General features: G+C 44.5%; 1 protein-coding gene across 1 annotated transcript in view; it reads left to right on the plus strand.

Moving 5' to 3' along the window:
* Positions 1-15,244, plus strand: part of ddo (D-aspartate oxidase) — a 75,386-nt gene extending 60,142 nt beyond the window's left edge. The window contains exon 5 of the mRNA XM_063040768.1: positions 14,275-15,244. Coding sequence (XP_062896838.1) covers positions 14,275-14,848 — 574 coding nt within the window. The 3' untranslated portion in view covers positions 14,849-15,244. The remainder of the gene's footprint in view (positions 1-14,274) is intronic.
* Positions 15,245-17,693: the final 2,449 nt, after the last annotated feature.

Consider the following 17,693-nt stretch of genomic DNA (forward strand, 5'->3'; position numbering starts at 1 on the left):
CAGGCCTGGGCAAGGTTGTATGGAAGACCGGCAGTTGCCCGTGCTGCAAGTCTCCCCTCTCCATGCCACTGATGTTGTCCAAGGGAAGGGCACTAGAACCGATACAGCTTGGCACCAGTGTCGTTGCAGAGCAATGTGTGGTTAAGGTTGCTTCAGCTGAGGCTCGAACTAGCGACCTTCAGATCACTAGACCAACGCCTTAACCACTTGGCCACGCGCCAACTATTTAATGGACATATTATACTTAATGTAACTCAGTTTTTATTTGATATTTATTTATTGAGTATTGCATTGTATTGCTGCCATTAAGTTAACAAATATCACGATATATGCCAGTGATATTAATTCTGATTCTGATGGTATCCCATAAAGTACACCATTGCCCTTTCTATCATTATGTAGTAAGGGCAATGGTTTTCTGATGTCTGTCTTGCTACTTTATTTCATCAGTGTAATTGCATTCAGCATATTCCATCAGCCAAGGGCAGCTGTGAAATCCTGAACTGTCTGCCCATTTATTTTGTGAATGATCTTCGGGACTGAAGGATCTGCTATCTATCGCTTTGTTCTGGCAGGGATCTCTTCTGAGTCGGCTTGCAAACAAGTGCTTTTCTGACAAGGTTCATGAGAGAGAGCTGCAGCAGCTAGAATCTGAAATTGGAGCGGGGGCTGCAGATGGCAACCACTGCTCAGTCACCATCTGTAAGGAACCGAGGTGAATACAGGTCCATGAATCCTTCATCAGAACTGAGGACTAACAGCTAAGCATATTACAGTCAAGGTAGAGCTTGAATCCTTTCAATGCTTGGCATGGGAGAATAATTACGGGTTCTCTCCGATTTACCTAGACATTGCTGTCTACTTTGTCTCGGCATTGTGCAGCCTGCACTGTTTAAAGTCCCGAATGCACAGGAGAGAGCCAATTAAGAAAAGTTAAGAGATTTCTGCAGAGTTGGGCTCAGGACAGACAAAGGGCAGACACTGACCAGATTTGGCTGTGACAGCTGTGACTGCAGTCTTGCTTACTGTGTGCGGACCCAGCTAAGTGACAAGGAGGCTGATGTGCTTCCTTTGAAATTGTTCAGCACTCGATTGCACTCTGAGTTGATTCAGTAAGAACAGGCTGCAACCTGTTTAAGGAAGGGATACTAATACATGAGGCTGCAATTCCTTTACCTAACCAAAGGTGGGTTTTAAAAACAGACCAAATAACAACATGCAAGATGCAATGTTGCTTTGTGGTCCTGCAGCCATTCATTCCCAGCGTTGTGTTTGATGACCTGTCTGACAGTCCTTGCTGCCGATAGTGCTTTTTAGCAAGGTTTAAAGAACTGTCTATTTGGATACATGATTCTGAAGGGAATGGAGGGATTTATAGATGATCCACAGGAAGAAGGTGTTTCGTGTAAATTGGATCAAGATCAGCATGGTATACTGGGCTGAGTGGCCTGCCCACTGTTCCACGTTTCTTTATTTTTGCATTGGAAATATTCCACTTGCCTTTAATGTGCTTTTTGCACAGCTGTTAAGTTTGTTGGTTGTGGGCATGTGGCTAAGTGGTTAAGGCATTTGACTAGCGATCTGACGGTTGTGAATTCGAGCCCCAGCTGAGGCAGCGTGTTGTGTCCTTGAGCAAGGCACTTAATCGTGGAGAGGGGAGACTTGCATACAACCTTGCCCAGGCCTGCGCCCTGGAGAGTGAAGACTTTCCAGGCGCAGATTCATGGTCTCACAAGACTAACGGATGCCTTTAATTTAATTTAAGTTCGTTGGGTAGACTCAGGAAGAGCACTTTCGGACCCTCCCCACAGTGTCAAAGTCAAGGTTGAGTTCTATTGTCATATGCACACGTACATGTATTCACGGGTGTGGGGATAACTTCACCCGCCCCATCATTGAAATGCTCCCACAACCAATAAACTCACTTCCAAGGGCTCTTCATCTCATGTTCTGAATATCTATTGCTTATTCATTTATTATTGTTATTCTTTCTTTTTTATATTTGCAGTTTGTTGTCTTTTGTACACTGGTTGAACACCCAAGTTGGTGGGGTCTGTTATTGATTCTGTTATGGTTATTATTCGAATATGGATTTATTCAGTATGCCCACAAGAAAATGAATATCAGAGTTGTATTTGGTGGCATACATGTACTTTGATAATAAATTTACTTTGAATTTGGAAAGACTTACTTGCAGCAGCAAATTAGGCAGATAGCATAATATAAACTTACTTGCAGATAGCATCATATACGCAGCATTTACAAGAAAAACACAAGTTAAATGTGAATTAAACAATCTTTACAAGAAGGAACACGATTAGAACAAAACAAAAAGACCATTTTAGTGCAAAGCAATCAAAGTGGTCATAGAGTTCTAAACTCTAACGATTTGGGTTGTAATTAGAATGTCTCATGAAATGAACAATAACTGGGGTCCATAGCATCTTCCTGGGCAGTCCCTCAGGACTGAGGATCGCTTGCTGCCTCTCTTAAGGTTGTGGGTGTCTGAGGTCGCTGCTGAAGCCAACATGGGAACTGCAGCCACTTCCACTGACGGGGCAGGAAGGGTTTGAAGGGGCTGTGGTGGTGAAGAGGTGCACTTTGGTGCGTTCACTGGGATTCTGTGCTCCACAGACGTGTGGCTTCAGGCATCTCAACATCACCCTAAGTGGGTCTCACCCCACGGTGAACTGTCTTGGGCCAGTGATTCCCAGGGTCACTGGGGGATGCCGCATTTCCTTGAATTTTTTACCTCTGCTAATCTCTTCCCATGACAGAGCTTGGAGTAGAGTAACACACACAAAATGCTGCAGGAACTCAGCAGGCCAGACCCGAAACATTGACTGCACTCTTTTCCCCGGCCTGCTGAGCTCCCCCAGCATTTTATGTGCGTTGCTCGGATTTCCAGCATCTGCAGATTTTTCTCTTGTTTTTTTCCTTGGAGTACAGTGTCCGTTTCGGGAGGCATTTGGCCTGCTCATTGGGATATCAGCTCTCGGCGCACTCGCAGGATATCCTCTGAACCAGTTAAAAAAAAATGCCCCACATAGTTAGAGTGACTACTGAGAGAGCACCAAAGCAGCTATAATAAAATGCAGTGCAACAGACAATCTGCTGGAAGAACTCAGTGAGTCGAATAGCCTCTGTGGAGGGAGAGGAATTGTCAATGCTCCTTGAGTGCTGATACAGGGCTCCCACATCTCTCCCCCACAGATGCTGCTTGTCCACTGAGTTCTCTAGCAGATCCTTCGTTGAACCAGATTCCAATTTTGGACACTTTTTCTGCCTGTATAAAATTCTTCCAGCTCTCCCACATTGCAAATGCGCCTCCCAATCAGAAAGAGCTTTTATTATGTTATAAAGATTGGAGAGCAAGACCATAATAGGACCTAGTCATCAGCAGTAATGCTTTGGGTATACATGCCATCCCTGCAGAGAGCAATGCAGAGAAAAATCTCATTTGAGTCTTAAGAAACATATCACGTCTAAATTTTTCTCCTAAAGGGCATCATCATGTTCAATAGTTTCCATAGTCACCTTCACAGAAATTTAATTCCAATCTTTCACTCTGGGACTTGAATCCCAGACCTGGGCTGCTTGGTTGAGTCACATAATCTCTCTACTACCACACAGCTGAAGATCCATGGGTTAATTGAAACATAACAATAAATCTGTATCACGAGGAAATCTACAGATGCTGGAAATTCAAGCAACACACGCAAAATGCAGGTGGAATGCAGCAGGCCAGGCAGCATCTCTCGGAAGAGGTACAGTCGACGTTTCAGGCCGAGACCCTTCGTCAGGACTGTATCTTTTTGATTTTTCAGTGACATAGAAACGTAACCTTATAAATCAACAATATGTAAGGTGATTTTTTTCCCCAGCACGTGGATGTCATTAAACTAGAGAGAGTGCAGAAAAGATTTACAGGATGTTACCTGGACTGAAGTGCTTGAGTCTTTAGAATAGGTTGAGCAAGCAAGGTCTGTTTTCGCTGGAGTTAAGGAGTTTGGCTGTCTGGTCACCCCTCAGCCTGTTTCCCATGCTAAAACTGGAAAGCAAAGGTTGAATGTGAGAGAGGGGTGTGTTTAAGAGAGGTCTGAGAAGTAAATCTTTCACACAAAGAGTAGTTGGTATCTAGAATGAGCTGCCAGTAGAGTCAGGAACAGTAATGACATTTCATAAGCGTCAGGGGCAGGTACTTGAATGGGCAAGGTATAGAGGGATACATGGGATTGGCATAGATAGGTGGGAAGCCATTCAGCCAACTGCGTGCCAGTCCTCAGATCAATCCCATTAATCCCATTAATCCCAATACCCTCAATCACATGCCTGTTAACTTGCCCTGTATTTTCCTACCACCATTGTATATTGGGGTAATTTACAGTTAACCCACTAATCAGGAAGTCGCTGGGATGTGCGAGGAAACCTGAGGGGTCTGCATGGTTACAGAGAGTACCTGTTCCGGAGGTCAGGATGGGACTTGGGTCATTGAAGCTACGCTCTGTCAGTAAGTCACCCTACTTCATTTGCATATTCAAATCAAAGATAAGTAATTAGAATTCTGCATTGCCCTGTCTTCTTACAGAAGTCCAGTGAGGGCTCAGTGGATAGGTGCACGGTGACACAATTGGTAGAGTTGCAGCCTCTTACTGTACTGTGCAAACGTCTTAGCCACGTATATATAGCTGGGGTCCCTAAGACCTTTGCACAGTACTGTACTTGCCAACATGGGACGGAGAGCGAGTTTGTAAATCTGGCGGGAGCACAGGATGTTGGGAATGGCGAGGGTGGAGTGCTATGGGAGGGGTGGGGGACAGGTGGCAGAGGAGTGCCGGGGCAGCGGAGGTAGCACGGGTACAGACGCACCCACCCCGAGACGCCAGGCAAGGTCACCTGATTCCAAACAATTGGTTTATTGACCATTACAGAATGTCTCTCTGGTGCTTCTCACTCCCTCCCCTCTCCTTTCCCCTTTTCCCAACTCTGATTCCCCTCTCCCTGCCCCCTTCCCACTCAGTCCACAACAGAGCCCCATATTAGAATCCGGTTTATCATCACTCACATACGTCATGAAATTTGATCTTGTTTACAGCAGTTGTACTGTGCAATACATAAAATTACAGTACAGTCCAAAAGTCTTAGGCACCCTAGTTCAATCCTGACCTTGTCTGTTGTCTGTGTAAGAGTTTGCATGTGCTTCCTGTGGTCACATGGGTTTTCCTTGGTGATTTGGTTTCCCTCCACTTCTTAAAGACGTGCTGTTTGATTGGTTAAGTAGCCACTGACCTTCACTTGGTGTGTAGATGAGTGTCAGAATTCGAGTGGAAGTGATGAAAACTGGGTGCGGGTGGTGAATAAAATGGGAGTAGTGTAGGGTTAATTTACAATGTCTATAAAAGGTATCTCCCCCCACCCCAGGTTTCCATGTTTTATTGTTTTACAACATTGAGTCACAGTGGATTTAATTTGTTTTTTTTGACACTGATCAACAGAAAAAGACTCTTTCGTGTCGAAGTGAAAACAGATCTCTACAAAGTGATCTAAATTAAGTACAAATATAAAACACAAAATAATTGATTGCATAAGTATTCACCCCCTTCAATATGGCACACCAAATCATCACTGGTGCAGCCAATTGGTTTTAGAAGTCACATAATTAGATAAATGGAGATCACCTTTATGCAGTCAAGGTGTTTCAATTGATTGTAGTAAAAAATATACCTGTATCTGGAAGGTCCAACTGCCGGTGAGTCAGTATCCTGGCAAAAACTACACCATGAAGACTAAAGAACATTCCAAGCAACTCTGTGAAATGGTAATTGAAAAGCACAATTCAGGAGATGGATACAAGAAAATTTCCAGGTCACTGAATATCCTTTGGAGTACAGTTAAGTCAATCATCAAGAAATGGAAAGAATATGGCACTGTTGTAAATCTGCCTAGAGCAGGAGGGAGTGTGAAAGAAGGGGACTAGTGAGGGAGGCCACTAAGAGACCTGGAGGAGTTACAAGCTTCAGTGGCTGAGATGGGAGTGACTGCACATAACAACTGTTGCCCGGGTGCTTCACCAGTCACGGCTTTGTGGGAGAGTAGCAAAGAGAAAGCCACTGTTGAAAAAGCTCACATGAAATCTCAGCTGGAGTTTGCCAGAAGGCGTGGGAGGCTCTGAAGTCAGCTGGAAGAAGGTGCTATGGTCTGACCAAACCAAAATTGAGTAAGACGAGACCCTGTTTCCATGCTGAATGACCCTAAGATTGCTAATTTATATTACAGTAGTTGGCCAAATAGTACAGGAACATGCTTTGAGTTACTAAGGGGTCCTACATATGGACCCAGTAACCTGGGTCACAATTCCAGGTCACTATTAAGTTCCTCAGTTAAATTATTGGGATAAGTTGTAGACATATTCTCTTCGCACTGTCCAGCTAATGCATTCAGAATTACGATATCTGTGTAGGACTGAATGCATATCTGGTAAAGGGGAGCAATTTTAACAAGAAAAAGATGAGAGTAAATGAGCAGATTCTCTTTGGTACACACTGAAATACAAAGTTTCATTTACGTAAAATTGAGCGGAGTGGAATTAAGTTCCTGCATGTTCATGCTCAATGTCAGCCAATTAGGTCTGTAACCATGGTAACTGCCTCACTGGCACTTCCCTGAGGCAATCCAGAGTGTCTGCAATCTGAAAGGAAATGGACTTGTGACAGGTATTTGTAAGTGGTGCCAGATGAGGGGACAAAGCCGCTTAGGTGGATGTGGAGATGGCCAGGGGAGAGGGCAAACCCAGCGCCAGCAGTAGGTTTAGCCAGAGACGAGAGAGTGGTAAGACAAAAGTTTCTGTGGAATCTGGAATTAAAATGGTGCTCGTGTCACAACTAAGCAGCAGCGAGAATTCAGTGGCTGAGTGAGGTTGGAGGGTGGGGAGAGAGAGGTGAGATGGTCCATTCTGGGATGACAGCTGGGGACATTTTGGAGTGGGGTGTAGGGTAGATTAGAGCTGGGACTACAGTCAGAGATGTTCCTTGAAGGCCTGGGAAATATTTCAGTGGCGGGCTAAACCCATGAGTTTTTATTAGCTCTGTTTCCCTTTTCACAGGCACCGCTTGACCTCCTTTCTGTTTCTGTCTCTATAACATGCAGCTCGTTTGGGGCGTGGGGATGGGATGTTGCTGGTGGGTTTGTTGCAGACACTGTTTGCAAACATCAGTCACTAGGAAAGAGGAATCAAACCAGGTTTATTATCACTGGCATGTGTCATGAAATTTGTTAACTTAGAAGCAGCAGTTCAATGCAATACATGATACAGAAGTAAAAAAACAAAATATAATAAATAAATCAATTGGAGTATATGCATATTGAATAGATTAAAAATCGTGCAAAAACAGAAATAATATATATTAAAGTGAGTTAACGTTCAAGAGTTCAATGTCCATTTAGGAATCGGATGGCAGAGGGGAAGAAGCTGTTCCTGAATCACTGAGTGTGTACCTTCAGGCGTCTGTACCTCCCACCCGATGGTAACAGTGAGAAAAGGGCATGCCCTGGGTGCTGGAGGTCCTTAATAATGGATGCTGCCTTTCTGAGACACCGCTCCTTGAAGATGTCCTGGGTACTTTGTAGACTAGTACCCAAGGTGGAGCTGACTAGATTTACAACTCTCTGCAGGCTCTTTCGGTCCTGTGCAGTAGCCCCTCCATACCAGACAGTGATGCAGCCTGTCAGAATGCTCTCCACTGTACATATATAGAAGTTTTTGAGTATATTTGTTGACATACCAAATCTCTTCAAACTCCTAATAAAGTATAGCCGCTGTCTTGCCTTCTTTATAACTGCATCAATATGTTGGGACTAGGTTAGGTCCTCAAAGATCTTGACACCCAGGAATTTGAAGCTGCTCACTCTCTCCACTTCTGATCCCTCTATGAGGATTGGTATGTGTTCCTTTGTCTTACCCTTCCTGAAGTCCACAATCAGCTCTTTCATCTTACTGACGTTGAGTGTCAGGTTGTTACTGCAGCACCACTCCACTAGTTGGCATATCTCAATCCTGTACGCCCTCTTGTCACCACCTGAGATTCTACCAACAATGGTTGTATCATCAGCAAATTTATAGATGGTATTTGAGCTATGCCTAGCCACACAGTCATGTGTATATAGAGAGTAGAGCAGTGGGCTAAGCACACACCCCTGAGGTGCACCAGTGTTGATCGTCAGTGAGGAGACGTTATCGCCAATCTGCACAGATTGTGGTCTTCCGGTTAGGAAGTCAAGGAGCTAATAGCAGAGGGAGGCACAGAGGCCCAGGTACTGTAACTTCTCAATCAGGATTGTGGGAATGATGGTATTAAATGCTGAGCTGTAGTCAATGAACAGCATCCTGACATAGGTGTTTGTGTTGTCTAGGCGGTCTAAAGCCGTGTGAAGACCCACTGAGATTGCGTCTGCTGTTGACCTATTGTGGCAATAGGCAAATTGCAATGGGTCCAGGTCCTTGCTGAGGCAGGAGTTCAGTCTAGTCATGACCAACCTCTCAAAGCATTTCATCACTGTCAATACTGGGTGATAGTCATTAAGGCAGCTCACGTTATTCTTCTTGGGCACTGGTATAATCGTTGCCTTTTTGAAGCAAGTGGGAACTTCCGCCCATAGCAATGAGAGGTTGAAAATGTCCTTGAATACTCCCGCCAGTTGGTTGGTACAGGTTTTCAGAGCCTTACCAGGTTCTCCATCGGGACTTTCCACCTTGTGAGGGTTCACTCTCTTCAAAGACAGTCTAACATCGGCCTCTGAGACAGAGATCACAGGGTCATCAGGTGCAGCAGTGATCTTCACAGCTGTAGTTGTGTTCTCCCTTTCAAAGCTGGCATAGAAGAGGTTGAGTTCATCTGGTAGTGAAGCATCGCTGCCATTCATGCTATTGGGTTTCGCTTTGTAGGAAATAATGTCTGGCAGACCCTGCCAGAGTTGTTGTACATCTGATGTCGTCTCCAACCTCATTCAGAATTGTCTCTTTGCCCTTGAAATAGCCCTCTGCAAATCATACCTAGTTTTCTGGTACAGACCTGGGTCGCCAAACTTGAATGCCACAGATCTTGCCAGCAGACGACATACCTCCTGGTTCATCCACGGCTTTTGGTTTGGCAATGTACAATAAGTCTCATCCACACAGGTTTTAATGAGTCGGTAACAACTGCAGCATACTCATCCAGATTTGAAGATGAATCCCTGAATATAATCCAGTCCACCGATTCAAAGCAGTCCCATGCTTCCCTTGATTAACACCAATTAACAAAAACCAGGAAATGCTCGAGTGCTTGCTTAACATCTGCCTTTGGTGATTTGTAAACTAAGGTCAGGATCAGGGAGGAAAACTCTCTTGGTAAGTAGAATGGACGGCACTTAATCACTTGACGTTCCAGATCAGGAGAACAAGAGTGTGACAAGACCACTATGTCCTAGCTCCATGAAACACTGACCCCCACCTCTTGCCTTCCCCAAATGTTCTGCTGATCGATCGATCCAGTAGATCAAGAACCCCTTGGGCTGGACCACCATTTCCATCGTGTGTTGAACGAGCAATGTCTTTGTGAAACACAGAATGTAACAATCCCTCATTTCCCTCCATACAGCAATCATGCTTGTTCTCCACTGTCTGTACCTTTGCTAACAAGTTGCTGGGTAGAAGAATTTTAACACCCTGCCGTTTTAGTCTGGCTTGGAGTCCTCCCCGTTGACCTCTCTTCCAGCCATGGCAATGTATCTTTGCCCGCTTAAAGGTGCCGTACCTGCATTCCCGAGAGTTAAATCCACCGAGTCCTGCCCTGCTCATGTCCCATTCCCATCAGGGCAGAGGCTACGTAACATCCACGCCCTGACTACCAGACTCAACCACAGTTACTCTCCCCAAGCAGTAAAGCTGATCAACACCTCCAACCACACCCCCCACCATCACTACTTTATCTTTTTTTCTGCGCTGCATATGATCTGGAGTAACAATTATTTTGTTCTCCTTTACACTTGCGTACTGGAAATGACATGAAATGATCTTGAATCTTGACGGTGGACACAATTGACCCACTGCAATGCTGGGAGAGATTTGACTAGCCTTTCATTGTTGCTATTACCAAATAAAGGTGAGAGAGCCTCTCCTGTGTGATGTGCATTAGAGATGAGGGAGATGGACACTGCATCACAAATAGTAGTAAATGAGCATTGTCACGCATTTTGAAATGGAACATTTCAACCTACTCATAGTTTAGTATTGAGTTAGCCTGTGAATTTGCAATGTGTAATCTGATGAATATGGTCACTCTGATATTGAACTAATGCTTGGCAAATTATGCTGATGTCACTTGTGGCATCTTGGGGTATGTGAAATTAGCCAACTGCATTTTCTACAAACCAGCAGTGATTGTTTCAAAACTCTACATGGCTGTCAAGCATTTTGGAAATGGTGAGATCCAGAAAGGGTGACAGTATGTAAGCACAAGACCCCCCAGCCTGCCATTGTTTGGAGCTGTGGCTGTAAAGTCCATCTTTCTCGTTCTGGGGTGGTTGTGATATGGGTTGAGCTGGTTAATGCTTGCCTGAGCTAAAATGCTCAGGTGCTCAAAGTGTAGGTTCCAACAGCATGGCCAGTGCATTAGATGTTAATGTTTTCTCCTCTTCCCAAATCTAATGGCTGTCACAATATGTTATTGCTATGTTTCCTTTCAGCATCGTCTAATACTAAGGGGTTCATCCAGACAGGGGCTGGATGAGATGAACCTTCCTTATCAAGAGGTTTCTGACTGTAACACATTCTCTACCCAAGAGGGTTTGTGGAGGCTCAGTCACTATATTTAAGGGAAAGATCACAAGATTGATGTATATTAAGGATACCAGGATATAAATAGGAGTTGTTACATGTTGTTGAGGTGAAAGATTAGTTTATTGATGTTATCGAATGGCAAAGCAGGTTAGTGGGTGAATGAATAGCCCACTTCGTCTTTTTCTAATGTTTTTATATTTATAACTTTAGTTCAAAGTTATTTTGTCTTTCTAGTTTCTTTTCTCTCCCTTTTGTTATAGATTTGTAAATGATGGAGGCTTTGACTGCTTTTATTGGTTTTTTTTGTTCACAGTGAAGATTTTATTAAGTTTTCAGTGCTATGTTTATGGCTAAAAAGTGTAGGTTGATAGCATATCCAAGAAAGGCTCATGCATTAATGGACCAGGTACTGAAGATGTATGTTTCGAACATTTAAGCCTCCTTCTCAAGCCTCACTATCTTGCATCTGGCTGAGGCAATAAAAGCAGATGCCTCATTCCAGATCCACTTATCTGACAGAAAGGGGATTGTTGCTTTAAACAGGGAGGAAAGACATGGCTTTATGACCCTGATGAAAATTTATGGGGAACATGGAGAGATGATGTGGAAAGGGCGCTGGAGGAAGCAGTTATTTTGTCTGGTCCCATTGAACTGCACTTGGACCATACCCCTCTCAGCCATGTACTTCTCTTAAATGTTGAAATTGAACCACTTCCACTAGCAGCTCATTCTACACTCTCACACCCTCTGACTGAAGAAGTTTCCCCTCATGTTCCCTTAAATATTTCACCCTTCACCCATGACCCCTAATTCTAGACTCACCCAACCTCAGTGGAAAACGTCTGCTTACATTCTATACCCCTCATAGTTGTGTGTACTTCCATCAAATCTCCCCTCATTCTCCTAGGTTCCAGTTTATAAAGTCCTATTCAATCTTTCCCAATAACTCGGGCAACATCCTTGTAAAATTTCTCTGCACTCTTTCAATCTTATTGATACCTTTGCTGTACACGGTACTCCAAATTGGGCCTCACCAATGTCTTGTATAACATCAGGGTCTAAGCTTGACTCATTTCTGATGATGTGAAGTTCAGATACCTTTTGTCTCCTTTGAGTACCATTACCTTTACCTCCTGCACTTCACTGTGAATGGTTGTGTTTTGTTTTTAATTCAGGCGCAAGTAAATGTGGTATTTAGTGTACAACCCTGTTGTGTTTGAACTAAGGGCTGTTCGGAGTCAACTATACCAGCATGGGTCTGGAGGTCAGAGAGAGGCCAGATGGAGGAAGGAAGGGAGACAGTGAATTAAAATTTAAGTAAATAAATGAATTGAATCATGACATATTCATGCCTGAGTGCCAATTTGGATCCACTCCAGTTTGTCTACTAAAGCAACAGCAGATGCTGTCTCACTGGCTCTTCACACAATCCTGGAATATCTGGATGGCAAAGATTACAGCTCAGCACTTAACACCATAATACCCTTTAAAGTAATCAGTAAACTTCAAGACCTGGGTCTCAATACCCACGTGTGCAATTGGACCCTGGATTTCCTCACCTGTAGACCCCTGTCAGTTTGGATTGGCAAAAACACGTCCAAAATCTTCATCAGCATAGGAGCCCCCTGCTCTAGATGGATGGATGGATAGATAGATAGATGTACTTTATTGATCTCAAAAGAAATTGCAGTGTAATTTTTTTTGATGACACCTACTCACTTTACACCTATGACTGTGTGGCTAAGTACAGCTCCAACATCATATACAAGTTTGCCTATGATACCACTGTTGTGGGCTGTATCGAAGGTGGTGATGAATCAGCATGCAGGAAGGAGACTGAAAATTTGGCTGAGTGGTGTTATAACAACAACCTCTCACTCAATGTCAATAAGACCAAGGAACTGATACTGTAATAGGCTTCAGGGGTCTATGAGCCAGTAATCATTGGAGGATCAGAGGAAGAAAGGATAAGTAACCTTAAATTCCTGGGTAGGGCCTGTCCAGGACCCATCACATAAATGTAATGGCAAAGAAGGCATGATAGCGCCCCTACTTCATCAGGAGTCTGCGGAGATTCGGCATGTCATCAGAAACCTTGGCAAACTTCTATAGATCTGTGGTGGAAAGTTTGCATTACGGCCTGGCGTGGGAACACCAATGCCTTTGAGCAGAAAATGCTACAAAAGGTAGCGGATTTGGCCAAGTACATCATGGGTAAAGCCCTCCCAACCATTCAGCACATCTACATGAAATATTGTCATAGAAAAGCAGCATCCATCCTCAAAGATCCTCACCACCCAGGTCGTGCTCTTTTCTCACTGCTGCCATCAGGTAGAAGATACAGGAGCCTCAGGACTCACATCACCAGGTTCAAGAACAGTTACTAACCCTCAACCCATCAGGCTCTTGAACAAAAGAAGGTAACGACACTCGTTGAAGGACTCTTTGATCTTGTTACTTCCTGCTTGTTATTTATTGCTATTTATTTATTATCTACATTTGCACAATTTGTTTACAGTTACCGTTCTATAGATTTGCTAAGTATGCCCACAGAAAAAGAATCTCAGGGTTGTATGGGGTGACGTGTATGTACTCTGATTATAAATTTTACTTTGAACTTTATTTTTGAGAGACAGACTTGCCTCCCAGATTTAATCATGTGAGTGTGACTGCCCTGCAGCCCTGTGGCAATCAGACTGTCTGTGTATTAATATCCTGCAGCTGGGGCTACTAATAAGTTAACCTCATCTTCCTCATCAAGCACAGAAACAGGCTCTTGGACCCCAGCTGCTCCATGCTGATCAAGATTCCAGTCTAAGCTGCCAGTGTTCGACCCATGTCCCTCCAAACCAGGGGTTCCCAACCTTATTTATGCCTTGGACCAATACTATTAAGCAAGGGGGCCATGGTCCCCATGTTGGGAACTCCCATCCTATCCACGTACCTGCCCAAATATTGTTAATGTACTTACCTCAATCACTTCCCGTTACAACTCATTCCATATACTGACCACCCTCTTGGTAGAAAACGTTGCCCCCTCAGTTATCTTTTAAAACTCTCTCCTCGCACACTAAACCTGCAGAATGTCCTGTAGTTCTTAATGCCCAACCCTGGAGAAAAGGTCCGTCTGTATTGACCCTTTCTCTGCTTCTCCTGATCATCATTGCCCTTTATTCTCTTCCTATGCTCAAATGAATAAAGTCCTGACATGACACAGGAGGCACTAGAGAAAGAGAGATAAGGAGAGGTGGGGAAACAGGATGAGGGAATTGGCAACGGTTTACAAGTGGGAGATAAAATATTTCTCAATGTAAAGCACTAAAGTGGGGAGAGTCACAGATCCTGTCATTAACAGGTCTTGTGGGATGTATATGGAATTGTGATACTCCTTTTTCTAATCAATGTTTCATTGTTCTATAAAAGCTGTGCATTAACAAAGACTTTATTGCTGATTGCAGGTTGAAGGAGGCAGGAGGCCGGATACGGGTGGGGAAGGTCGTGGATTTCTGGGAGCTGGATGGAAAGTATGACGTTGTTGTGAACTGCTCAGGTATTGGAGCCAGGGCACTCACAGGGGATATGGAAATGTATCCAGTAAGGGGCCAGGTCCATAAAGTTCACGCTCCTTGGCTGAAACACTTTGTCCGTACAGATGATGGAACCATTTACATCTACCCAGGAATCAGCAGCGTTACCTTGGGTGGAACGAGACAAAGAGGTGATTGGCGGATGTCAGTTGATCCGTTGGACAGCAAGACCATTTTCGAGAACTGCTGTGCACTTGAGCCGAGTCTCAGATGCTGTCGGAAGCTTTCCGAGGGGGTCGGTCTGAGGCCAACCAGAGACGTTCTGAGACTGGAAAAGGAGACGCTAGAACGAGGCGGCCGCCGGATGTTTGTGGTTCACAACTACGGCCACGGTGGGGCTGGAATTGGTTTCCACTGGGGAACAGCAAAGGAAGCAGCTCAACTGGTGAAGGAGATCATACTGGAAGTAGGACGTCGACCCTTTCACGCTACACCAAAGCTGTGAGACGAGAAGGACTGAAATCTGCAGCATCACTTTCCTGTGCCGCATAGGATAACTGGTCATTGTAAATTGTCCTGTGATTAGGTTAGGGTTAATTGGGTTTGACGGGTGGCGAGGCTCAAAGGATTGGAAGAGCCTGTTCTGCACTATATCACTGAATAAGTAACAGGGTTTAAATGTACAAATCAACTGGTGTATAAGCTTCACAGACTTGTGCCTTATATTGTCTAATTTTCTTAATGATTAATGTTACTGACTGTGATTAGAAGTTGCACATTGCTCATTGGTATTTTCTGCCTCATTATTTTAATCCTTTTCTCCTGGTAAAAGTTGGCAATGTAATGAATGTAATAAACCACCATCTGGAAAGATGAAAATTGGAAGTTACAGCCATGGTCATCTTCGCGGCCTTTTGGTGTTAGCTTCAATGTACCTCAAATCAGGGAGCCTAGAACAGAGATAGCACTGAAGGCTGGCATCCTAATACCCAGCCTCATTGACTGCTGCAGATAGTTCAGTATCGGGCAGTGGAAAAAGCATTGTTTGTATTTACACAAGAAAGTCTGCAGATGCTGGAAATTCAAAGCAACACACCCAAAATTCTGGAGGAACTCAGCAGGCCAGGCAGCACCCATGGAAATGAATAAACAGTCGACGTTTTGGTCCTGAAGTAAGATCTCGGCCCAAAACGTTGACTGTTTGTTAATTTCTATAGATACTGCCTGACCTGCTGAGTTCCTCCAGCATCTTATGTGTGTTTGCTTGATTTTACACCTTTGTATCCGAGTTCAGCACTTCAGGGCATCGAAGAATTTAACGTGAAAACAAAAGAGACAGCATTTGCTGGAGTCTGGAATGATAACGAGACTGAATGCTGGAAATGAGTCGAGTAGCATCTGTGGAGGTGAAAGTTCTAAGTTGATCAGGGTGGAGAGGGAGGCAGGGAGGTCGCCAGAATGTAGTGGAACAAGGAAGAGGCTGGGGCAGAGTCCAGAGGTGATGGATGGAACCCAGTGGAGAGGGGATGATGAGCAAATGAAACCAGGTTGCAGAGGAGATGGGAAAGACGAACTAAGGGAAAAGAAGCCATGATGGATGGATGATTGTGGGTGGGAGGAGAACATTGGCAGTCCAGAGAGGGCAGGTTACCAGAAATTGGAAAAGTCCCTGTTCTTACCAGAATTGAATGCTGTCTTTTTTTTTACACAATATTCCACAATAATAACACTAGAGCCCTGCTGTTGTACTTACCAGCCCTTTTTGGACATGGTTGTTTCCATTTTAATTTAAGGTTGGAACTTCTTTGCCTATTGGCTAAATTAATTAGCTGTAGCTGTAAGTATATGAATCAGGAAGAGGAGCAGGCCACTTGCCCATCAAACCTTGTCTGCCACTTAATATGATCATGCTTAATTAGATTCTAGCCTTTCAACTTTTCACCTTTGTCAAGAATCATCGATGTTTGCCCTAAGAATATTCAAAGCCCTCCAGCCCTGGTCAAGGCTCCACACAGTCATTGCAGCTTGTAGCGTGTCCCCTCATGGAGCTGGTAGGGGAAGACATGCAGCACAATATAGGTAAGGATGTGTCTGGTCTTGAGACAGAAAATTCCTCTGCACAAAGAGCTTTTCATAAAGCATCTGTGATTGGGTCCAGAGCCAAGAACATCCAAGACACAACCGTAGCCCTTGCCAAATAAAGCAGGCTCGCCATTGACTCCCAGAAGTACAATATTACAGCAATATTTACCCACGTTTTAGGCAACCTCTCCTTTACCGAAAGAACATCGGGATATCTTCCAGTATTGGCCCTATCAGTCTTACAGTGAATTCTAGTGGTGTGTTTGATGTGATTGTTTGTAGTTGTTTCACTTGTTGTTGAGTCCTGCCCAGGAGCTCTGTCTCATGTGATTGGGGGAGACAATCACTTTGTTGAGCACCTTCACTATGTTCGCCGTAAAAGGCAGGATCTCCCGGTGGCTACCCGTTTCAATTTGACTTCACGTTCCATTCTGACAAGTCTGTTCACTACTGCCATGAAGAGGCCAAATTCAGGTGTGAGGAACAACTCCTCATGTCCTGTCTGAGTAGCTGCCAACCTGATGTCATGAATATTGATTTTTCCAACTTCCGGTAATTTCTTCCCCCCCCCCTCTTTTTTCCATTCCCTATTCTAGTTACCCTCTTACCCCTTCTCCTCACCTGTCCCATCACCTTCCTCTGGTTTGCCTCCTCCTTCCCTTTTCTCCATGGTCCTCTGTCCTTGGATTCCTTCATCTTCAGCCCCTTAACTCTTCCACCAATTCCCTCCCTCACCTGGTCTTACCTATCCCTGCCTCCTCCCCCCCCACCACCTTATCCCACCCCCTTCTTTTCCAGCCCTCATGGAGGGCCTTGACCCGAAATGTTGACTGTCTTTTCCCCTCCGTAGATGCTGCCTAACTTGCTGAGGTCCCCCAGCATTTTGTGGTTGCTCAAATTTCCAGCATCTGCAGAATCTCCTGTGTTTATGATGAGCTGGAAGGGTAGATGCTGCATTTGATGGGTGACGCTCTATGGCCTTATGAGGAGTCTGCTGAACTGCGATTGTGTTATTTATCTCAAGGAGAGAAATCGGGCAAGATTAGGACCATGGACTGGTTAGGCAAAGTGCTAGTATGACCCACCAGTGATCACAATGGGCCAAGTGGCTTCCTTTAAGATTGTGGTGATCATGTGGCTCCATTTTAGGACTCTGCATACTTCCATATGGCATAAAACGTGACCATTTTCAAACCATTATCCGTGCAGGCTCTCAGGGCTACTGCTGTTCCTCATCTGGGTGCCGTGGTAGTGCAGTGGTTGGTGCG

Source organism: Mobula hypostoma, chromosome 2 (genome assembly GCF_963921235.1).
Source record: "Mobula hypostoma chromosome 2, sMobHyp1.1, whole genome shotgun sequence".
Lineage (NCBI taxonomy): Eukaryota > Metazoa > Chordata > Chondrichthyes > Myliobatiformes > Myliobatidae > Mobula > Mobula hypostoma.